The sequence below is a fragment of the Pan paniscus genome, chromosome 8 (genome assembly GCF_029289425.2).
Source record: "Pan paniscus chromosome 8, NHGRI_mPanPan1-v2.0_pri, whole genome shotgun sequence".
Lineage (NCBI taxonomy): Eukaryota > Metazoa > Chordata > Mammalia > Primates > Hominidae > Pan > Pan paniscus.
This window is the reverse complement of record NC_073257.2, coordinates 109,269,052-109,292,106: the sequence shown is the minus strand read 5'-3', so window position 1 is coordinate 109,292,106 and position 23,055 is coordinate 109,269,052. Positions and strand designations below refer to the sequence as shown.

Below are 23,055 nucleotides of genomic sequence, written 5' to 3'. Positions count from 1 at the left end.
CTTAAGGCTGATGTTATGTATTCCCTTTGTCCTGGTAATACTACACGCAGGTATCTGTCCTGAGAAGATAGACAAGTGTGTACTGATTTATGTTCCTAGCAAAGATGTGCCTGACAGTATTGGCTTATACTGGCAAAAACTGTAACACATCCAGTATCTTTCTCATTAGGGTTCCAGTTAAATTAGTTATGGTAAAGCCCTACTTTTGGCCAGATGCAGCAGCTTACGCCTGTAATCCCAACACTCTGAGAGTCTGAGGCAGAAGGATTGTGTGAGGCCAAGAGTTCAAGAACAGCCTGGGCAACATAGCAAGACCCTGTCTCTATAAAATTTTTTTTTTTTTTTTTTTTTTTTTAGTTAGCCAGGTGTGGTAGGCTCACCTGTAGTTCCAGCTACTTGGGAGGCTGAGGAAAGAGGATTGCTTGAGCCCAGAAGTTCAAGGCCAGCCCGGGCAACAGAGTGAGACCTCTGTCTCTACAAAAATATTTTTTAAGTCCCACTTTGGGATATGATGTAGGCATTATAAAGAAAGAAAGAAACCACTAGGTAGGGACAGACAAGTTTAGCAGATGGTGAGTCGAACAGACACGGTTTATATCCCAACTCCGCCACTCCACAGTTCATGGCTTGGGGCAGGTTTTGTTTAATTTCCCAGGGTCTGCTCTTCTTCTTAAAATGGGCAAGTTTTGTGAGGATTAAATGAAAAAGCCATGTGAAGTGCTCATTACACAGACTACCACATAGTACTTGCTCAGTAAATGTTACCAGCTTTATTGTCAAGTAAACAAGGTTACAGAATGCTATATATATAGTATATTCCTCTTTATGTTGTTTTTTTTTTTTTTTTTTTTGGAGACAGAGTCTCGCTCCGTCACCCAGGCTGTTGTGCAATAGCACGATCTGGGCTCACTCCAAGCTCCACCTCTGGGGTTCACGCCATTCTCCTGCCTCAGCCTCCCGAGTAGCTGGGACTACAGGTGCCTGCCACCACTCCTGGCTAATTTTTTGTATTTTTAGTAGAGATGGGGTTTCACCATGTTAGCCAGGATGGTCTCAATCTCCTGACCTCATGATCTGCCTGCCTCAGCCTCCCAAAGTGCTGGGATTACAGGTGTGATCCACTGCACCCGGCCCCTGTTTATGTTTTACAAAGTGGGCATGTGGCTGGGTGCAGTGTTGCACACCTGTAATCCCAGCACTTTGGGAGGCCGAGGCACGTGGATCGCTCGAACTTAGGAATTCGAGACCAGTCTGGGCAACATGGTGAAACCCTACGTCTACAAAAAGTTAGCTGGGTGTGGTGGCATGCACGCCTGTAGTCCCTGCTACTTGGGAGGCTGAGGTAGGAGGATTGCGTGAGCCTGGGAGGTCAAGGCTGCAGTGAGCCCAGATTGCGCCACTGTATTCCAGCCTAGGCCACAAAGTGAGACCCTGTCTCAAACAAACAAACAAAAAGAAATTGGCCATGTGTTTAAAGAAGTATAAAAAAGTAACAAGAAACAGAGGCTATCTCTGGGGGAGTAAGAGTATGGAGAGACATTTGCTTTCTGTTTATTATAGGTTCATTTTAGTATTTTAGAATGAACAAGTATGATTTAATTCATGGAGATGGGGGGAGTCACCCATATTCCTGTCCTCATCATTGGGCTTTTGGTTTGGTTTGGTAAATAAGGCCGTTGGCCAGGAGGGTGCTGGGCTCACACTCTGTCCCTCTGTCACACTGCAGCCATGGAACTGGCTCAGGCAGGCAGCACAGTGGAATCTAAGATCTACGACACACTCCAGTGGCAGGTAAGGGTCAGCTGGCAGAGGGCGTGGGGAGAAGCACACAGGGGCACAGGTGGCTGCGTGTCACCTTCCTTTATTGTCCCCTCCTTCTCCAGATGTGGACACTCCTGCCTGGGTTCTGCACAAGGCCTACAGATGTGGCCATCTCCTTCAAAGGGCTGGCACGGACGCTGGGCATGGCCATCAGCGAGCGTCCAGACCTGAGGGTCACCGTGTGCCAGGCCCTGCGCACCCTCATCACCAAGGGCTGCCAGGCAGGTACGTGTGGGCTGTGGGAGTGGGGGCTGGGGAGGATGACACAGGTCCCTGGCCCCATCCCCTGGCTTGCTACGCTCCTTGCCAGGCAGAGCCACAGAAACTCACCTCTGGAGCTCATCCTTTGCTGCTTCTGCTGCAGACCCCAGGGGATAACTTTGCTGGCTCCCTGGGGTTGGAGCCATCGAGGACCACGGGCCACTGGGGCACCAGGCTCTCCATGCCCTGGCTCAGCTTCTGCCACAGAGAGCTCCAAACCCATGGATTCCAAGTCCTGCCAGCTCCCCCAAGAGAGGGCCTCTGGGCCACAGCCCCAGCAGCCACTGAGGCACAGTCAACTCCTGTGCCTTTAGTGCAAACTTTGATCCTTTTACCAGAGGCCGACCGTGCTGAAGTGAGTCGCTTTGCCAAGAACTTTCTGCCGATCCTTTTCAACCTGTATGGGCAGCCCGTGGCAGCCGGGGACACTCCAGCCCCTCGCCGGGCTGTGCTGGAAACCATCAGAACTTACCTCACCATCACTGACACTCAGGTGAGCCACGGAACGGAGGGAAGGAGGGAGGAGGGGAGCTCTCAGGTGGGCAGGGTCAGAGAGGCTGAGACCCTACCCACCAGGGCTCACGTGGGTCTCTGCGTTCTGGAGCACATACCAGCAGTCATGGCTTGGGCAGGGCTGGGGGCTGATGGTGGGGAGGCCGCTCTGGGACTGCTGCCATTGCTGCTTTCTTTTGCTCCTCCCCAATGACTCTCTCCTCCTCATTCCCTCGGGGCCACAAGTTGGTGAACAGTCTCCTGGAAAAAGCCAGTGAGAAGGTGCTCGACCCTGCCAGCTCTGACTTTACCAGGTAACATGCTCAGGGCCTCCCACTTGAGCTGGAGCAGCCCAGGGAGCTGGAGGGTGCATCTGGCAGAAGCACTGTGGGTTCCCTCTTGCATTATTTAAGGAAGCCTTGAAGTATTAACTCTCCAGGCTGTGCTGAGAGGCTGTGCTGACTAGTTCCTTCTTCCTGGAGAGGCCATTTAGTCTGGTAGGGAGGAACAAGGACCCAGGAGATACACTGCCCAGGTTCTGATCCCAGCCCCGTCACTCATGGGCTGTGTGACCTTGGACAAATTACTTATCCATTCTGCCTCTAAGGCCTCATCTGTAAAATGGGCACGATAATAGTTCTTGGAACAAGGTTGCTATGAGGATTGAATGAGTTAGCAGGTGTAAAACACCAGGAACGGTGACTGGTACATCATGAATGCTCAATTAGGTGCTAGCTATTATTATTGTTCATGAGCCCCTTGTCCTCACCCTGACTTCTCCCACCTCCCCATACCCAGTAGACGTAAGAACGCTGGTAGTCTGCACCCTTCTCCAGCTCCCCATCCCTCTCCTTGTTCTCCTGCCCCGAGCAGATTGTCTGTCCTGGACCTGGTCGTGGCCTTGGCTCCGTGTGCTGACGAAGCCGCCATCAGTAAGCTATACTCCACCATCCGGCCCTACCTAGAGGTGAGCCTCGGCGGCCAGGAGCCCCATACAGCCACGCTTGGGGGCAGATGGGCTGTGGGAAGGTGGGGCCTGTCTTCCTGTCTTTGTCCCTTGCTGCTTCCCAAGATCAGGTCCCTGTCTGCTTTCTCCAGCAGTGGCTTCCCTTTGTGTCCTGTGTAGCCCATCTGTCTTGCAGGTCCCAAAGGGACTGAAATGCACAGCTGTGCTTAGGCCTTGCCTGCTGAGTGACTCTTGTAGAACCAAGGCCATGCTCCTTTGCCTGGCTCATTCCGCAGGCCCATCCCAGACCGGCCTGAGCTTTATCCCACCCAGTCCACTCTCCTCTACTCCTGCTGCAGCCTCCTTCAGCTGCCTTAAGCCTCCCTGATATAACAGGCCCCGTCTGTGCCTTTGCAGGGTTTGGGTCCTCAGCTTGAAATGCCCTCTGCTGTGGCCAGCAACCCTGCAGATCTCAGCCCAGCAGTGACCCCCTGAAAGCTGCCCCCATTGCCACAGTTTAGTAGCAGTTACCTAACAGTGTGAGAAGTGCTCTGGGGCAGCACTGCAGGTGGACATGGAAATCCAGGGCCAGGCCACGTCACCTCAGGAAAGGTGTTGGGGGTTGGGGGAGTGTGACAGAGAGCTGGTTTGGAGGAGCAAGGAGTTGTCAGTCTTGGAAGGAGAGAGAAGAGTGCTCCGGCTAGAAAGAGCAGCAGATGTGCAGGCCTTGGCGCGTGCCAGGCACCATGAGCTCAGGCCACTGGAGTGAGCACTGTCCAGAGCTGGGTGAGTGGAGTGGATTGGTGGGCCCCACGGCACACACCCCCAACCCCTGTGCCTCGCCCAGGAGTTAGCCACTCACTGTCCACATTCCACTGGTCCTCTGTCAAGCCACATGAGCCCCCACGGACCCCTGCTCAGAATCCCTCCAGTGCTGGGGGATGCTCCGTCGATAGCATTGGACAGGGAGTGAGCCCCAGGCCTCCCTCACCGGTTCCTGTCTGCCAGAGCAAGGCCCACGGGGTGCAGAAGAAGGCCTACCGAGTGCTGGAGGAGGTGTGTGCCAGTCCTCAGGGCCCCGGGGCCCTCTTCGTGCAGAGCCACCTGGAGGACCTGAAGAAGACACTGCTGGACTCGCTGCGGAGCACCTCCTCACCCGCCAAGAGGGTGAGGGCTCTAGGGCCACCCGCTCTGCCGAGGGAGCCTGGGCAACACCAGGAAAGGAGCCACTGTTGAGGCTTGTTGGGTGGAGGTAGCATTGAGGGGTCCTGACTGGTAGCCCTTTGCCCACAGCCCCGTTTGAAGTGCCTCCTACACATCGTGAGGAAGCTCTCAGCTGAACACGAGGAGTTCATCACTGCCCTCATCCCAGAGGTGAGTGTGCGGGTGTGTTTTAGAGGGGGGTCCCTGGAATGTGGCTCTTAAGGGCCTCAGGATCCAGGGAGGGCAGTGATGGGGGTGGGAGGACTCGATTCGCTTCCCGGGCGGATGACTCAGGGAGCAGATGCTGATGGAGTTGTCTTGGCCAGGTGATCCTGTGCACCAAGGAGGTGTCGGTGGGCGCACGGAAGAACGCTTTTGCACTGCTCGTGGAGATGGGCCATGCTTTCCTAAGGTTTGGCTCGAACCAGGAAGGTAAGGCCCAGGGGGCTGGGGGTGGACACTCTGCTCATGGACTGGGTGGGGGGAAGCACCCCTCAAAAAAGGTGGGGAGAGCTCCATGCCCTGGCCCTGGGCAGGCTGCTCCTCTCTGGCCCTCAGCCCCCCTACCTGGTGGGTCCTTCCTGCTTGACCCACGTTGGTCTCTGTCCCCAGAGGCCCTGCAGCGCTACCTCGTCCTGATCTACCCTGGCCTGGTGGGCGCGGTGACCATGGTCAGCTGCAGCATCCTGGCCCTGACCCACCTCCTTTTCGAGTTTAAAGGTAAATGCTTATTTCCTAGAAGGCCTGAGAAGCCCTCAGATTAGGAAGATGCCCAAAAGGTCAGGATAAGGTGGCTCCTGGAACTGGGAAAAGGTGCCTGGAGGAAGTAAGAAAAGCCACACCCAGCCCAGTTTGCCTCCCTGTCTCCCTTCCTGCGGGTCGCTGCCTCCCGCCCTTGCGGCTATGCCAAGGCACCTTCCTCAGGTCTGTCCCCGCGTGTGACTCTGCAGTCCAGTGGCCCTGCATCCCACTGTCAGAGTGGTTAGGAGGTGGTTAGGGCCGATGCCTGGATTTTAGTCCTAGTCCTGCCTCTTGGCAACCACATGAGACCTAGAACAGCTTGATTAGCCTCTTAGCACCTCAGTTTCTTATCTCTAAAATGGAAGCAAGAAATAGCACCCACCTCAGGGTGACGAAAGGACCCAAGACCACTCCATGGAGCGTGATTGGAACCATCCTGGGCATACGGAAAGGCTCTCAATGTCAGCTTCTACTGACACTTGAGTGGCTGTTTTCCAGTGGGGAAGGTTTGGGTCTGAGTGGGGTCCTGGGTGTCTTAGACAGTGACCCCCTCACTGCCACAGGTCTGATGGGGACCAGCACAGTGGAGCAGCTGCTGGAGAATGTGTGCCTGCTTCTGGCCTCCCGCACCCGTGACGTGGTCAAGTCTGCACTGGGCTTCATCAAGGTGGCGGTGACTGTCATGGACGTGGCGCACCTGGCCAAACATGTGCAGCTGGTGGTGAGTGTCCCCGTTCCCCTTAGCAGGTAGCAGGGTGGCCTCTGAGCTGTTGGCATGGACCCGGCAAGCTTCGAGGCCAGCAAGTTTCAAACTTTTTTTTTTTTGTAGCCAGAGGTCATTAAGGAGCCCTAAAAGGGACCATAGGGGAATGCCTGTCAGGTGGAGGTGAGGAGGGGGCACACTGCCCAGGTGGCTTTCTTCACCCCAGAGCCCTACGTGGAAAGCAACAGGGGCTCTTCAGGGCAAAGGCCCATGGGCAGGGCCACTCCTCATTTTACAGATGGAGAAACTGAGGCCAGAGATTTTCCAGATCATGGGACTCAGACGCTGGGCTCTCCCTCCACAGGACCCCCTCATCTTGCCTTTTTTTTTCTCCCATCTTGCATTTTGACCTTGCTGGTTAGAGGCCATTCCTTTGGATCCCCTGCTGGGCTGCAGAAGGATCTGAAGAGCCCCTTGGTATAGGGTCCCTGGCCCTCTCCTGCCCAAGAGAAGCCTTGCCAAGCCTGGCATAGGCTTCCAGCCAAGCTGTGCACTGTACCTACTGCCTCAGTTTCCCATGTGTGACTGGCTTGAGTCACATCAGACCTCTGGGTCCCTCTTGCATATTTTCTTTGGGTCTGGCCTTGGGTTCAAGATAGGAAGGGACAGATGAGAATCAGCAGGCCCTCCCACTGCCCTCGGAGCCTGCAGCCTAACTAGGGACCAAAGGTGAGGAGAACAGTTAGAGCAGTGATCCATCATGGAGTTATTCGAATTTATACAAGCCCTGGCCGGCTGCAGTGGCTCACACCTGTAATCCCACCACTTTGGGAGGCCAAGGCAGGCAGATCACTTGAGTTCAGGAGTTTGAGACCAGCCTGGCCAACATGGTGAAACCCCATCTCTACTAAAAATACAAAAATTAGCTGGGCGTGGTGGCAGGTGCCTGTAATCCCAGCTACTCGGGAGGCTGAGGCAGGAGAATCACTTGAACCTGGGAGGCGGAGGTTGCAGTGAGCCAAGATTACACCACTACACTCCAGCCTGGGTGACAGAGCAAGACTCTGTCTCAAAAAAAAGGGATTTATAGAAGCCCTTCAAAGAGTGGTTGGGGAGGCCAGGAGCGGTGGCTCACACCTATAATCCTAGCACTTTGGGATGCCAAGGTGGGTGGATCACTTGAGGTCAGGAATTCAAGACCAGCCTGGCCAACATGGTGAAGCCCCATCTCTACTAAAAAATACAAAAATTAGCCAGGCATGGTGGTGCGCACCTGTAGTCCCAGCTATTCATGTGGCTGAGGTGTGAGAATTGCTTGAACCTGGGAGGCGGAGGTTGCAGTGAGCCGAGACCATGCCATTGCACTCCAGCCAGGGTGACAGAGCAAGACTCTGTCTCAAAAACAAAAAAAAAAAAGCCAGGCACAGTGGCTCACACCTGTAATCCCAGTACTTTAGGAGGCCAACGTGGGCGGATCGCCTGAGGTTGGGAGTTCGAGACCAGCCTGGCCAGTATGGTAAAACCCTGTCTGTACTAAAAATACAAAAATTAGCCAGGCGTGATAGCAGGCACCTGTAATCCCAGCTATTCAGGAAGCTGAGGCAGGAGAATTGCTTGAACCCGGGAGGTGGAGGTTGCAGTGAGCTGAGATCGTGCCATTGCACTCCAGCCTGGGCAACAGAGCGAGACTCCATCTCAAAAAAAAGGAGTAGATGCGGACCCTATCCCCTAGCCGGTTTGGGAGTCACTGGAGATAAGAAGATCTGCCACCTGCACATGTAACCCAAACTGGGCCAGGTGAAGGCTTAAGAGGAATCCAGCCAGAGCAGAATGCAGTGAGATGGAAGGGACATAGGGGACCAAGAGAAATCTTGGGGTGCTAGGGGCAAAGCGGGAGCCGCAGCATTAGATGAGTCTGGGCTGAACTCCCACCTCTATGGCCATTTAGCAAACACTTTATCCTCTGTGCCGCCGTGTCCTCTTCTATAAATAGGGGGTGATAGCATGTATCTCAGGGGTAGTCCAAGGATTCAAGGAGAGGATATATGTCAAGTACCAAGCGCTGTTGAGAAGACTAAATCTCTCATCCTGCGAGGGTGCTCAGGCCTGTGTCCTGAAGGAGGGTGCAGGGGAAAGATGGGGCCTGCCCACCCGAGGGAAGCATGACTGGGCCAGGGTGTGGGCCAGGGTGTGGGCCAGGAGCAGGGCCGCGCTAACCCTCCCCTCAGCTGGGCTTGATCATGCTGCGTCCCTGGGCTGGACAGCAGTAAAGGGGGCGCAGCATGGAAGGCTCGCCTCCCTGAAAGCCTGGTGCTCTGTCCGGCAGATGGAAGCCATTGGGAAGCTTTCAGATGACATGCGGCGGCACTTCCGCATGAAGCTTCGGAACCTGTTCACCAAGTTCATCCGCAAGTTTGGGTCTGTGCACTGAGCAGGGGCGGGGGTAGGGCAAGCGAGGGGCCGAGGATTTCCAGTCCTACCAGGGACACTACATCTGGGTCGTGCTGTCTGGCCAGTGCCTCTCACCAGCCCTTCCTTGCCACTCCCAGATTTGAGCTGGTGAAAAGGCTGTTGCCCGAGGAGTACCACAAAGTCCTGGTCAACATCCGGAAAGCTGAGGCCCGGGCCAAGAGGCACCGAGCCCTGAGCCAGGCTGCCGTGGAGGAGGAAGAAGAGGAGGAGGAGGAGGAGGAGCCCGCCCAGGGCAAAGGTGACAGGTGAGACCATGTTAGGGCCATGGGACCTGGTGTCCCCCCAACCCAAGGTCCTGCCCAGGCAATACCCGCTGACCCCCGCCTCTCCTGGGAGCACTCTGACTGGGGGCTTTTTGTCCTTAGCATTGAGGAGATTTTAGCTGACTCAGAGGACGAGGAGGACAATGAGGAGGAGGAAAGAAGCCGAGGCAAGGAGCAGCGGAAGCTGGCACGACAGAGGAGCTGGGCATGGCTGAAAGAGGGCGGTGGGGACGAGCCCCTCAACTTCCTGGATCCCAAGGTGGCCCAACGAGTCCTGGGTAAGCACAGGGCTGGCCAGTGCACTCAGAAAACAGACTTGCCATGGTGCCAGGTTCTCAGGTGGTGGGTAGGGGGTGGCATCCATGGCAGGCCCATGGACAGGGCTGAGAGGCACCCGTTTGGGATCCCTGAGCCGGGCTTGTTGGTTATGATGAGGGTGAGTAGCATGGGACTGGCCTTCAACCTCCTCATGCCAAACTCTACACCCCAGCCACGCAGCCAGGGCCAGGCCGGGGCAGGAAGAAGGACCACGGCTTCAAGGTGAGCGCCGATGGCCGGCTGATCATAAGGGAGGAGGCAGACGGCAACAAGATGGAGGAAGAGGAAGGCGCCAAAGGTGGGCCCAACGCGCTTGTCCATTCATTCACCGTGTTCACTTATTCCTTCGGTGATCACTTGCTGAGGAAGCGTGGGTAAAAACAGACCAGAGAAGCTCTTCTCTCGGCAGCTTCCTCAAACTTTTTGAGTTTCTCAAACTTTTTTTAAGAAACATTAAGAAATCTTTTTATGTTGTAACCGAGCCATTTATACAATACATATTTAACTTAAAGGAAACTATCGGAAATGGTACTTCCCCTTACTGTGTGTGATACGCTGTTAGTCTCTTCTGTTTTTCTCCTCCTCCTCCCCCTCCTCTTCCTTTCTCCTTTTCTTCCTTCCTCTTTTTTTTTTTTTTTTTTTTTTTAATGCAAACTTGGCTAAGGCCCTGAAGATGATTTAGAGGCAGAAAGAGCCAGAGGCTGAAACCCTCCCAACTTCCCAATCCCAATGTCTCACATTACCCGGGAGTCCCTCCGGTGTGGCATCTCGGAGCTCTCTTTAGTCTTTCCTGGCCCCTCTCCACATATCCAGCCATTAGCTGAGAAACACTTAGGTCTTCGCCAGGCGTGGTGGCTCACGCCTGTAATCCTAGCACTTTGGGAGGCCAAGGCGTGCAGATCAGGAGGTCAGGAGATCAAGACCATTCTGGCTAACACGGTTAAAACCCATCTCTACTGAAAACACAAAAAATTAGCTGGGCGTGGTCGCGGGCGCTTGTAGTCCCAGCTACTCGGGAGGCTGAGGCAGGAGAATGGCGTGAACCCAGGAGGCAGAGCTTGCAGTGAGCCAAGATTGTGCCACTGCTCTCCAGCCTGGGCGACAGAGCGAAACTCTGTCTCAAAAAAAAAAAAAAAAAAAAACACCTAGGTCTTCAAGAACACACCTGTCATCCCTTTGTTTGGTTCCCAGTGCTGCGAGCTCTGGGCCCTTGTCTCACTGCACCTCCTAACTGGAGCCTCACCGCTCCACATGCACCCAACTCACCAGCCACACGACTGCAGCCGCTCGGTCAGCCTCTCCTTAGCTCCATTTCCTTGCTTCAGAGTGGATATCATACAATCCTCATACCCACTTTTCCGGGTTGGAATGAAGATGAATCGGTGTAATGGGGACAGCGTATGTACTTGGTGTACATGTGCCTGTTATATTTCCGTGTCTAGTGTCTTCTCTGCTCCTCTCTCGCCCCTGTATACTTTCCCATCTCCTGTCCCCCTTGGTGCCCAGGCATTCCTGAGGCTGTCAGGACCCCTCCCCTCTCTCTCTGCCTTTCCAAACCCCCCTGCTCTTCAGGATTCAGCTCAAAGCTCCTTTTGTAGCCCTTCCTGGGCACCTCAGCCTTTAGGCCTGATTCCCCCAGAACTCCTGCCAAGCCCAGAGGAAACCCAGTCTTCAGCCCTTGGTCATGTGCTTTCTTTGGAGATAGAGTCTCGCTCTGTCACTCAGGCTGGAGTGCAGTGGCTCGATCTCGACTCACTGCAGTCTCCATGTCCTGAGTTTATGCGATTCTCCTGCCTCAGTCTCCCAAGTATTGGGGACTACAGGCGTGCGCCACCATGCCCAGCTAATTTTTGTATTTTTAGTAGTGATGGGGTTTTGCCATGTTGCAGACTGGTCTTGAACTCCTGACCTCAGGTGATCCTCCCACCTCGGCCTCCCAGAGTGCTGGGATTACAGGTGTGAGCCACCACACATGGCCGGTCACGTGCTCTCTATCGTCTTTTGGTTGTTGATTGACTTTGCCTGAGTTTCTCTTCCCTCCAACTGGTCAGTTTCATACTTTATATTCCCACATGGAGCCCAGCACATACTGCATGGGGCAGAGATTTCAAACAGGAGAATGAAGCCTTCCTGGCACAGTGGGGGTGTGTATGGGGCTGCAGGAGCGCCTGACTCCCCCGGAAACCTGGGGCTTTCTTCAAATCTCAAACAGATGAAGGGTGGGTGAGTGGGAAAAGAAAAGTTTCAAACGAAGCCATATTCACCTCAAAAGTAGGATCACCGCTTCTTTGAGGGGCCGTTATCCCTAGGGCCTAGGGTGGGAAGGAGAAAGGGGCAGTGCTCAGGGGTCTCATCTCTTCTAGCAGAAGGATGATATTGGTCGGAGGAAGGCAATTTTCTGGGGCCGGAGTTGGTGGCCCCGCGGCCTGGTGAGCCAGGAGGGGGCAGAAGGAAAGGGTAGGTTTTGAGGAGCTCCCACAGCGCTCATGGGCCTCTCTTTTTTGGCTCCAGGCAAAGATGAAGAAATGGCTGACCTAATGGAAGATGTGATCATCAGGAGTGTGAGTAGTTCCTGCAGATGGGGGGCTAGGGCTTCAGACCTAAGCCTGGGCTCCACAGCTTCTCACCCCCACCACACGTAGACATTGGAACTGCCCTGTTTCTGGAATGCTCGGTGCATCCTCACAGGTGTGCATAGCAGGCGGTCCAGAAGGCTGTGGGTGCCAGGCAGGACAGGGTGATGGTTGTCTAGTTAAAGGAGAAAGAAGGCAGAGACCCTTGTCTCTCTAGCGAGGGCATGTGCTATGCAGGGGCAAGGGCAGCAGCTTCCCTGTGTGCTCCTGCATGGGGTGGGGGCATCCACCGTGGGGGAGCATGGCTGTGTGCCCGGCACTGTGCTGAGGGCCCCACATAGCCTCACGAAGATAGGGACTCCGTTGTCCCAGTGACCAGAGGAGCGTACAGAGGTAAGTAGCCTGCCCAGGGTCACAGGGCTCAGTCTGTGCAAACCAGGAATTTGAACCCTGGTTTTCCAGTCTCCTAAGCCCAGGAATTCAACCTCTTTGCCACCATTACCCCTGTTGACCTGGCAGTGCTGCCTGCCAGGATGGAAACAGCCTCTCAGCTGCCCCACCTGAACCAACAAGGGTGAAGTGGGCCCAACCCATCACCCAACACCTGTCAGTCTCAAGCTCAGTGGAACATTTCCATTCTGGAGCAGTTTCTTCCCTCTCTGTCCTTCCAGACTATGCCCCAGCCCATCCAGCCTTCCTGGGCACCACCCGTAGGTGACAGAGCCTACATCAGGGGTATAGTGATATCGGTGGGGAAGCGGCAGACTCTGGGGTCCCATCTTGACTTCAGCCTAACCTTTTAAAGCCTCAATTCCTGATCTGTAAAGTGGGGTTATAAATAGACCACCTGGTGGAGTCATTGGGACAGTTTGGTAAGATTGGGCGTGTAAAGTGCATTAGCATAGTGCCTGACGTGTTACAGACTTCCCCCACATCCCCGTTTTCATTGGCGTCATGTTTGTCAATGTCTGCCCATATGCCTTGCCAAGTGTCCATCTGCCCAGTGTGGCCCGAGGAGGAGTTTGTTATTAGAGCATTGTGACAGCGCAGAATTCTGTTTGAAGAGCTGAGTACATATCCAGAGTCCTGGGTCAGAGAGTAGCTGAGGACCTGAGCAGCCTCTGATGCGGGAAGCCCCTCTGGGATGCCCTTGAGGAAAAGCAGTGGGGCTTCTGCTGAAAACCCTCCTGCCCCTCTCTGCGCCCAGGCAACCACTCCTGTGGGACAGCTTCACCTACTGGGAGTCCTTCCTCTGCTTGTTCTGACATGGGCCCCTCCGAGAGGCCACCCTCAGGCCAGTCTAGTCTCCCTTTCCAGGTGATGGCAGTCGTCTGCCAAACGTGTGTCTGGGCCCAGACTGCCTGGGCTCAAGTCTTGGTTTCTGTGTACAGTGCTTGCCACTTAGTGATGCAAAGTAAGCCGTGGTGACTTGATTATTCACTTTTCCTGGAAATCTTTTTCCAGTCAAAGCCTCCTGGGTTCCTTAAGCAAATCTTCACATGTGGCTTTGCAGATCCTCGGCAGCCTACTCCTCTTCCTGGCCGTGGAGAACCGACCACGGCTTTCTAAGGATGTCCCCCACTGCCCCGGGCAGAGCGGGACTGAGCAGATGCCTTGTCTCCAGGCACTGAGAGGGCCCCAGGGCAGCTGCACTCTGTGGCTGGCTCCTGCCACTGAGACCCCCAGAGGGTTTCTTGCATGGCACTTAGTTCTAACTCTTTTTTTTTTTTTTTTTTGAGATGAAGTCTCACTCTTTCGCCAGGCTGGAGTGTAGTGGCGCAATCTCGGCTCACTGCAACCTCCCCCTCCTGGGTTCAAGTGATTCTCCTGCCTCAGCCTCCTGAGTAGCTGGGATTACAGGTGCGTGCTACCACGCCCAGCTAATTTTTGTATTTTTAGTGGAGATGGAGTTTCATCATGTTGGTCAGGCTGGTCTCGAACTCCTGACCTCGTGATCCACCCACCTCAGCCTCCCAAAGTGCCAGGATTACAGGCGTGAGCCACCGGGCCCGGCCAAGTTCTAACTCCTTGGCCAACCATTGTGGAAGCATGAAGTGCTGGGGTTCAAGTAGCTGCCTCCATTCAAGGCCAGCAGGCTGGGCTGTTGGCCAAGCACCAGCTGAACCAAGAGCCAGCTCAGCCATCATCCCCTACATTGCAGTCGGAGTCAGCTTCCTCCCGGTTCCTGTTTCTCCACTAGGAGCCCACTCAGCTGGGCTTCGGCCAGTGGACCTGGAGTCCCCCGTCTCCCAGGCACACCCTGTGTGTGCTGCAGCCTGTTCGCTCTGCCCAGGCCGATCCCTTTACCTGGCATACCTTTCCCCTGGTTGGCCTCTGGATCCCCTGGGTAGCTGGAGCCCTGGGAATCTGCAGTTTCTAGAGGTTTCTGGGGCACAGTGACACAGACCACAGTGCAGGGACCAGCCTTGCCAGCTGGGGCCACCTCTGTTTGCCTGCCCTCCCTGCACAGCACGCCTCTGCCTGGCCTGGTTGTTGGTTCTAGGCTCACATCTGGTGGGCTGGGGCTGCTGTCGGGCTCTCCCTCCTTCCCTTGGACTGCCTAACACAGCGCCAGGCGCACAGTAGGTGCTCTGTCACTTCCTGTTGAATATAATTGACGAGCTGACGTGTCTCACTGTCCATGCTCATACCTGCTGGGATGGTAGCATTGTTGAGGATCAGTGATGACTGGCTTGAGCAGGGGTCTCCCACCCGCCTGAGAGCCCCTGGAGCACAGGAACTAGATCTTGTGCCCTGTGTCTCCAGGGCCTGGCACTTAGTAGGGGATCAGTAAGTGAGTGATTAATAGGGAGAGTGGGGTGGGGTTTGTGTGAAGCAAAGAACTGGTAAAGCTATTCTCTCTGAAGAGGCCAGGAACCTCATTTTCCCCATTAGGAAGGCTGGGTAAGCTGATGTCAGAAGCCCTCTGGGCAATTGCAGGCCTGGGTGGGGCCCAGAGTGGAAAGGAAGAGCAGGAACGGCCGCCACCAGCCCGGCAGTCAGGACATGGCCAGAGTTTCTCTTCTGCACTGCCTGGCTTTGTGATCTTGGACAGTTCCTTGCCCTCTCTGGGCCTTAGTTTCCCCATCTGTAAGTGAGAGGTGGGGTGCTTAGCAGAGGGCCTCTCCTGCTTGATGCAGGGTACTCTGCTGTTACTGTTGGCATTCCCGAGGGTGGACACATCCCCTGGTTCACTCACTACCCACCTATTCTCTCTCTATAGAAAAAGCACCAGAAGCTCAAGCACCAGAAAGAGGCTGAGGAGGAGGAGCTGGAGATACCCCCTCAGTACCAAGGTGAGGCTTCCACTCCTCTCTCCTGGGACACATGGATCCCTGTCACCTGCATTAGGGAGGGGAGTCACAGGAAGGGGTGGCAGGGCCATGAGGGTGCACAGCCTGGTTGCACTCACTTGGCACCAACAGAGGTTGGCTGATATGACACTCAAGATGGGCCTGGAGTCTAAGGGGCCCTGGGGGTGTGAGAGAGCCTACGGGTTAGGAGATCTGTGCATGGAACCACCAGCCTTCTGAGGAGCCCTGAGCCACAGCTCCTTCCCACCCGCCCAGGCCTCCCAAGAGGCTTGAGTCTGTCCCTTCTGCGAGCTGCTTGCCTCTCTTGGTCACCCTAAGAGCACCAACCGAGTCAGGCTGGGTTTAGAGAAGCCACTTGGCCGGTGCCAGGGCTGGGAACTGGGAAGGTTGGTATTGGGTCTGGCCAGAGGGTTCCCCTCTATTTCTATCTCTGGGCCCACCAGCTGTTGCCCTCCTAGAGCAGCTGCTAGAAGTGCCAAGGTGGCTTCACCTCTGCTTCCTACCTCCCAGGGTAGCCTTGCAGGACCCCTGCCCCCAAGCCCTTGCAGCAGAGCCCTTGCTTTGCATCTGGAGGTCCAGGGGCTCCTGTGGGAAGCCTCTGATTCCAGTAGCTGGTGTGTCCTCAGCCCTAGAGCATCATAACGCAGCTGCACAACCTCATGGCTCTTCCGCCTGTGGCACCCATGAGCCAGGGCCAGCTCACCTACTGTGCCCTGGGATGGAGTGATGCTGAGGCAGGAGTACCTGCCAATTGATGAGGCAGAGACCTGGGGTCAGGGCTGCTTGCCCAACCTCTGCTTAGCTGTGTGACCTTGGCCTGGTGACACTGTCTGTCTCTGAGCTTCTAGTTTCTCATCTGCAAAAACATGAGGAATGGGGGTGGTTCGTGTTGGTCATCTCAGAGAGTCCTCCTGAGCTGGCATGGTAGGATTCCATCCACAAATTGTCGTTGAATGTTGAAGTCCAGGCTGGAGAAGACAGCTGACCTTGGGCAAGGATCTTGATCTCTCTAAGCCACAGTGTTCACATCTGTTACAATGGGTTAAATAGCTACCTGCTATCTCAGTGTTTGTGTGAAACCCAAATGAGATAAGAAGGGAAAGCCTAAAATGGCTTCTCTTACAGATGAGGTTAAGAGGCTTGCCTGAGGTTGGAGCTGTAAGTGGCAGAGCTGGGAGTTGAACCTGGCTGGCTGGCTGGCTGAATTCTGTCTGACTTTGGAGAATATGGGTTATTTTTTGTTAGTGTGTTAGCGGAGAATATATGTGTTCCCAGAGGTCTCTGGTAAGCTGTAAGGCTTCTGGGTCAGTCTGAGGAGCCCAGTGATCTGTCAAATCACCAGACAGTCCCTCCTCGAGGAAGGTCTTTGTCCTGGTTTGATAGGGGACAGAGCCAAGTTCCTGGCCTTCACTCATCTGCTCCCTTGCAGCTCTCTCAGAGAGGGTGCCCATTGCCTTTCTGGAGGGGGCTGCCCTGGCTTTGCCTGACTCATGGTCCTGTGTTCTCCCCATAGCTGGAGGCTCTGGCATTCATCGCCCTGTGGCCAAGAAGGCTATGCCTGGGGCCGAATACAAGGCCAAGGTAAGTGCTGCATGTAGGGCATGGGGTCTCCTGGCACTGGACAGGTGCCAGGGAGGGGCAAGGAGGAGCTGTGCCCATCACTGTCCTGAGAGGCACCTTCCTGGAACTCAACTGAGGCCAGGAAAGAAGAAGGGGTTCAGATGCTAAGACCTTGTGGCATCTGAAATGGGGGACCTTATTGAATGGCCTTCCAAGGATACAGGAGCTCTTTGGCACCACCTAAGGCAGAGGATGAAGGGAGGTTATGGGGCCTGTCAAGTCTAGGGCAGGGACAGAAGGGGAACCCCACCCTCCTAGCTGACTCTGTTTCTCTGGGCGAGCAGAAAGCAAAAGGTGATGTGAAGAAGAAAGGCCGGCTGGATCCCTATGCCTACATCCCCCTCAACAGAAGCAAGCTCAACCGCAGGTATGATGCTGTGCCAGGCAGGCTGGGGGCTGGAGGATGGGTGGGGATGAGGGAGCAGAGTGCTCTAAAGAAGGGAAGGCCTTATTAAACTCTCAACTCAATTTGAGTCTCTTCCAGCTTTTTTTTTTTTAACATGCACCTATATCATGTAGCTGGTACCTACCTGTATTACTGACTTGAACTGCTTCTTTATTTTTTTATTTTTTTGAGACAGAGTCTTGCTCTGTCACCAGGCTGGAGTGCAGTGGTGCGATCTTGGCTCACTGCAATCTCTGCCTCCCAGGTTCAAGCTAGTCTTCTGCCTCAGCCTCCCGAGTAGCTAGGACTACAGGCGCGCGCCACCATGCCCAGCTAATTTTTGTATTTTTAGTAGAGATGGGGTTTCACCGCGTTGGCTGGGATGGTCTCGATCTCTTGACCTCATGATCTGCATGCCTCAGCCTCCCAAAGTGCTGGGATTACAGGCACGAGCCACCGTGCCCGGCCCTGAACTGCTTCTTTAAACATGATATTATGTCATACAGATGTTTTCTGGTATTTACATACTCTACATAGTCATCTTTTTTTTTTTTTTTTTTGAGACGGAGTCTCGCTGTGTCACCCAGGCTGGAGTGAGTGCAGTGGCACGATCTCGGCTTACTGCAAGCTCTGCCTCCCGGGTTCACGCCATACTCCTGCCTCAGCCTCTGGAGTAGCTGGGACTACAGGCACCCGCCACCACACCCGGCTAATTTTTTTGTATTTTTAGTAGAGACGGGGTTTCACTGTGTTACCCAGGATGGTCTTGATCCCCTGACCTCGCGATCTGCCCACCTCGGCCTCCCAAAGTGCTGGGATTACAGGCATGAGCCACCACGCCCAGCCATAGTCATCATTTTTAATAGCTTTGTATAATTTGCTTTTCTAATCCCTTTATTGGTAGGAAATTAGAGTTGTTTCCGACTTTGGCCCTTAAATTGGGTTATGTGTAGGACTGCTCTGGAAACTAATGTTACTAGGGAAATGGTGTTCTAAAGTTCTAGCTTCTGCGGATTGTAAGTTACCTTTCAATGGAGGGATGGGTGGGCAGAGGGAGCTTTGACCTTCTCTGGACATACATTAGAGGAAAAATGGAAGGGAGGCCTGTTTCCAGGGGGATAATTGTGCCAAAGTGGAATGTCCAGGTCAGGAGATGAGCCGTGTGGAAGCTGGAACCACGTGTGGTCTGCCTAGTTCATGTGCTGGCCACCACCTGGAGGCCCCCTTCTCATCCCTGCTGGCGCTGGGGGTGAGCCTTCATTTGGCATCAGGAGGGGGCCTCCTATTCTCAGCCAGATGTGACCCTTCCGTTCCTTGGCCCTGCAGGAAGAAGATGAAGCTGCAGGGACAGTTCAAAGGCCTGGTGAAGGCTGCCCGGCGAGGTTCCCAGGTGGGACACAAAAACCGCAGAAAGGATCGTTGACCCTGAGGCCCAGGGCCCCTGGGCTGCCCTGTGGTCCGGTCTGAGGCCTTTCAGCCCCCAGGCTGCCTTGCCACCAGCTCCAGGTGCTCAAGATTCTGGCAGAGCCTGGACTCAGGATGACTTGGAACTAGGGCTTGGCTCTCAGAAGTCCTGGATTTTGGAAACTCCAAATGGAATCACCCTTCAGAGACATCCCTGGTGCCTGGAGATGGGAATGTGGCCTCAGTGCCTCTGAGTAGGTGCCATGAGGCACCTTTGCTTTCTGCCCAGAGTGGCCATGAGCACCAGAACAGATGATCTCCATTTCCGCCAGCTGCTTGTAGCCACGTGGCATCCTGCCTGTGGTCTGGGTGAGATTTACTGTGACCAGATGTAGAATAAATGTGTCTCATCCTGCATTTTTTTTCTAGAAACTGTTTCATAATCTGCCCCCTCCAGGGGTAAGAACAGTGTGCAGTTGTTGGCAGCAGTGGCCTGACCTCTTCCTGTCTAACTCCTTACATCCAGTCCAGGGCATATCATAATGCTTTGCCCATAGGACAGGCTTTGGAACTTGCCCGGGAGCACCCACCTTTGTCAGGAGGGGCAGCGAATGCCCCAGGGCTGGTGTCGGGAGCTGCAGTTCAGCACCAGGGACTGCCCCAGCTGTCCTGGGCACAAGTCTCCAGCATCTTTGTTCATTGATTCAACAAAGTATTTGCTGAGCCCCTCTAAGTGCCCAGCATAGCCTTGTTCATTCACCTTTGTGTCTTCCCACATTCTTTTTTTCCCAGACAAGGGGATCTGTTTGTGTAATGTGATTCACTGGTCCAGCTTTGTTGGTCTGGAGCAGAGAAGGGCATGGCACAGAAGTCCTGAGGTCACTGTCCTGTCAGCCCAGGTCCCCTCATGTGGATACAATCCCACAGGCAGCCAGAAGCAAAGAACCCCAGCACTGTTCCCACACCCCAGTATGAGTGTGCTTTGTGCCCTAGCACCTGACTGATACATTCTTCCCATCTCAGATCCTCCCAGCGTGAGGCGAGCACATGCACACATTCCTCGTTTCCATTCTAGTTTAAGGCACTTGGCTCTGATAATGGTCCCAGGAGGCCCTGTGCACCTCCTGGCAGCCTGTCCCACCACACTCTTCCACTCATTATCTAAGGGGACCCAAGTCTTAACTGGATCCAGCGCTCCCCAAATTAGGGCATTTCCTCCCAATGATTTGGGGCTAGGAAAAGCTGAGAGGAACCACACTCGGCCCAGAGGTGGCACTGTTTACATGCCTTGTTCACAGAAATCTAGAATTGGAGAGCAAGCAAGAAAGGTGGTCAGGAGTGGCTAGGAGAGATGTGCAGAGGGGATCTAACCATACTCCCCATTGTTACACTTCTGGACACAAGTTGGGCCGAAGTAAGCCAAGCCCAGTCCTTCCTGTTTCCTTTCTCAGGAAATGTGACCACGTGCACTGGGGAGCTTTGTGTAAAGTAGATAGGGGTATGAGCCAATTGCCCAGCATTGGTGTTTTGTTTTTTGTTTGTTTGTTTGTTTTGACAGAGTCTTGCCCTGTCACCCAGGCTGGAATGCAATGGCGCGATCTCAGCTTACTGCAACCTCTGCCTCCCAGGTTCACACAATTCACCTGCCTCAGCCGCCTGAGTAGCTGTGATTACAGGCACCCGCCACCACGCCCAGCTAATTTTTGTATTTTTAGTAGAGACAGGGTTTCACCATGTTGGCCAGGCTGGTCTCGAACTCCTGACGTTGTGATCCGCCCACCTTGGCCTCCCAAAGTTCTGGGATTACAGGCGTGAGCCACTGCGCCCAGCTTATTGGTGTTGTTTGTTTGTTTTTTAAAAAAAGGCCAGGCACGGCTCACACCTGCAATCCCAGCACTTTGGGAGGCCGAGGCGGGTGGATCACCTGACCAACATGGAGAAACCCCATCTCTACTAAAAATACAAAATTAGCCAGGCATGGTGGTGCATGCCTGTAATCCCAGCTACTCGGGAGGCTGAGGCAGGAGAATCACTTGAACCCGGGAGGCAGGGGTTGGGGTGAGCTGAGATCGCATCATTGCACTCCAGCCTGGGCAACAAGAGTGAAATGCCATCTCAAAAAAAAAAAAAGAAAGCGTGAAGCCAACCTCCTTGTTATATATAGCACATTTTCCAAGGAACTTTGTTTTCTTTTAAAGATGGGAAAGGCAGGTGACCTAGAAAGGTTGGCGTTAGTGATGTGCTGAATGCCATATTCTTTTGGAAGTAGACTTCAAATGCAAGTGATCTTGATGCAGAGGCAAGAATTAATCTTCACCCTGAAACTTCAGGTGTATTTTGAAAGTCAGTGTTCTTGAGGCCGGGCGCAATCGCTCACACCTGTAATCTAGCACTTTGGGAGGCCGAGGCAGGTGGCTCACCTGAGGTCAGGAGTTCAAGACCAGCTTGGCCAACATGGTGAAACCCCGTCTCTACTAAAAATACAAAATTAGCTGGGTGTGGAGGCACACACTAGTCCCAGCTACTCGGGAGGCTGAGGCAGGAGAATTGCTTGAACCCGGGAGGCGGAGGTTGCAGTGAGCTGAGAGCGCGCCTTTGCACTCCAACCTGGGTGACAAGAGCGAAACTCTGTCTCAAAAAAAAAACAAAGTCAGTGTTGTTTCAACAGTGTGGCGAAAGAGAGTCTTAGGAGTGTTCATCAACAAAAGATTCATCCAATTTTAGGGTGAATAGGAAAGTTGAGAGCTCTCACTCTCCAGATTTTCAATTTGTGCTTTTGGGAATGTCAATCTGAGGCTTGCTTTTCTGGGGTCCATCCTCCACTCATTCTCAGAAATGGAAAACAGGTCCTACCCTGCTTCACTACGAAAACCGCAACCCTGCAGTTGGCCAAGGGAGTGGTCAAGCTTTGGGGATTTGCAAAGGCGGTCTAGTCATGTCCACATTGTGACACTTCTGGCCATGGGTGAGTCAGGTTAAACTGACCTTGCCCCTTCACTATTTCCCTTCTCGTGATTGTGGCAGAAGGCTTGGTGGGGACTGTCCTGGCAGTTCATTCCTGCCAGTGGCCATCTTTAGAGCTAGTCTTACAGCATGATCAGTCCCAAGAAGGGTGTTTTTTCTGTACTGTTTGCAACATGTAACAAAATTGCTTATGAAGTTCAGGTAGCCTGTTTTCAGTCCTCAGAGTCCTTTCCCCATTTTTTCTTTCTTGGTTGCTTATGTTTCCTCAAAGGGTAATTTTAAAAATTAAAATCATATATATTTCACTATAAAAGTGATAAAGATTCCCGGAACATTTGGAAAAAACAAAAGTAAAAGTAGGGGCTAAAATCCTTCCACCAAATTCTGTTATTACTAGTGCATTTCATTCTTTTTTTTCTTAATATACATAGGGCTATTTTTTTTTTTTTAATTAAGGAAAAAATGTAAGGCCAGGCACAATGGCTCACACCTGTAATCCCAACACTTTGGGAGGCTGAGGTGAGAGTATCGTTTATGCCCAGGAGTTTGAGACTGGCCTGGGCAATATAGTGAGTCCTTGTCTCTACAAAAAATTAGCCAAGCGTGATGGAGTACACCTGTAGTCCCAGCTCCTCCGGAGGCTGAGGTGGGAGAAGAGCTTGAGCCTGGGAAGCAGAGGTTGCAGTGAGCCGATATCATGTCACTATACTCCAGCCTGGGCAACAGAGTAAGACCCTATTTCAAAAAAAGGAAAAATGGGGCCGGGTACGGTGGCTCATGCCTGTAATCCCAGCACTTTCGGAGGCCAAAGCAGGTGGATCATCTGAGGTCAGGAGTTTGAGACCAGCCTGGCCAACATGGTGAAACCCTGTCTCTACTAAAAATACAAAAAAATTAGCTGGGATGGTGGTGCGTGCCTGTAATCCCAGCTACTTGGGAGCCTGAGGCAAGAGAATTGCTTGAATTTGAGAGGCAGAGATCGCAGTGAGCCGAGATCACGGCACTGCACTCCAGCCTGGGCAACAGAGCAGGACTACATCTCAAAAAAAAAAAAAAGTTTTAAAATGCAAGTTTACATTATATATATATATATATATATATGTGTGTGTGTGTGTGTGTTTTGAGACAAGGTCTTGCTCTGTCATCCAGGCTGGAGTGCAGTGGCACAGTTATAGCTCACTGCAGCCTCAAATTCCCTGGACACAAACAATCTTCCTGCTTCAGCCTCCTAAAGTATTAGGATTACAGGCATGAGCCACCATGCCTGGACAATTTGTGTTCTAAATTTGCACTTGACTAAAGTTCTTACCGTATACTAATGTAAATGCTTCATAAATATCATTTCCTTTTCTTTTTTGAGACGGAGTATCACTCTTGTTGCCCAGGCTGGAGTGCAATGGCGCGATCTTGGCTCACTGCAATCTCTGCCTCCCAGGTTCAAGTGATTATCCTGCCTCAGCCTCCCGAGTAGCTGGGATTATAGGTATGCGCCACGACGCCCGGCTAATTTTTGTATTTTTAGTAGAGATGGGGTTTCTCCATGTTGGTCAGTCTGGTCTTGAACTCCCAACCTCA

The 23,055-nt window shown here is 53.4% G+C and overlaps 1 protein-coding gene across 2 annotated transcripts in view; it reads left to right on the top strand.

Annotated features, from left to right (window-relative positions):
* The window catches only part of RRP12 (ribosomal RNA processing 12 homolog), a 67,275-nt gene extending 48,342 nt beyond the window's left edge, over nt 1-18,933 (top strand). For both annotated transcript variants that reach the window (XM_055093246.1, XM_008950736.5), the window contains exons 17-35: nt 1,727-1,791; nt 1,884-2,046; nt 2,421-2,575; nt 2,821-2,888; nt 3,448-3,541; nt 4,529-4,687; nt 4,814-4,894; nt 5,050-5,155; nt 5,336-5,443; nt 6,028-6,185; nt 8,494-8,585; nt 8,717-8,884; nt 9,005-9,180; nt 9,393-9,518; nt 11,732-11,781; nt 15,017-15,089; nt 16,621-16,688; nt 17,012-17,094; nt 18,439-18,933. In XM_055093246.1, coding sequence (XP_054949221.1) covers nt 1,727-1,791; nt 1,884-2,046; nt 2,421-2,575; nt 2,821-2,888; nt 3,448-3,541; nt 4,529-4,687; nt 4,814-4,894; nt 5,050-5,155; nt 5,336-5,443; nt 6,028-6,185; nt 8,494-8,585; nt 8,717-8,884; nt 9,005-9,180; nt 9,393-9,518; nt 11,732-11,781; nt 15,017-15,089; nt 16,621-16,688; nt 17,012-17,094; nt 18,439-18,535 — 2,090 coding nt within the window. In that variant the 3' untranslated portion in view covers nt 18,536-18,933. The remainder of the gene's footprint in view (nt 1-1,726; nt 1,792-1,883; nt 2,047-2,420; nt 2,576-2,820; nt 2,889-3,447; nt 3,542-4,528; nt 4,688-4,813; nt 4,895-5,049; nt 5,156-5,335; nt 5,444-6,027; nt 6,186-8,493; nt 8,586-8,716; nt 8,885-9,004; nt 9,181-9,392; nt 9,519-11,731; nt 11,782-15,016; nt 15,090-16,620; nt 16,689-17,011; nt 17,095-18,438) is intronic.
* Nucleotides 18,934-23,055: the final 4,122 nt, after the last annotated feature.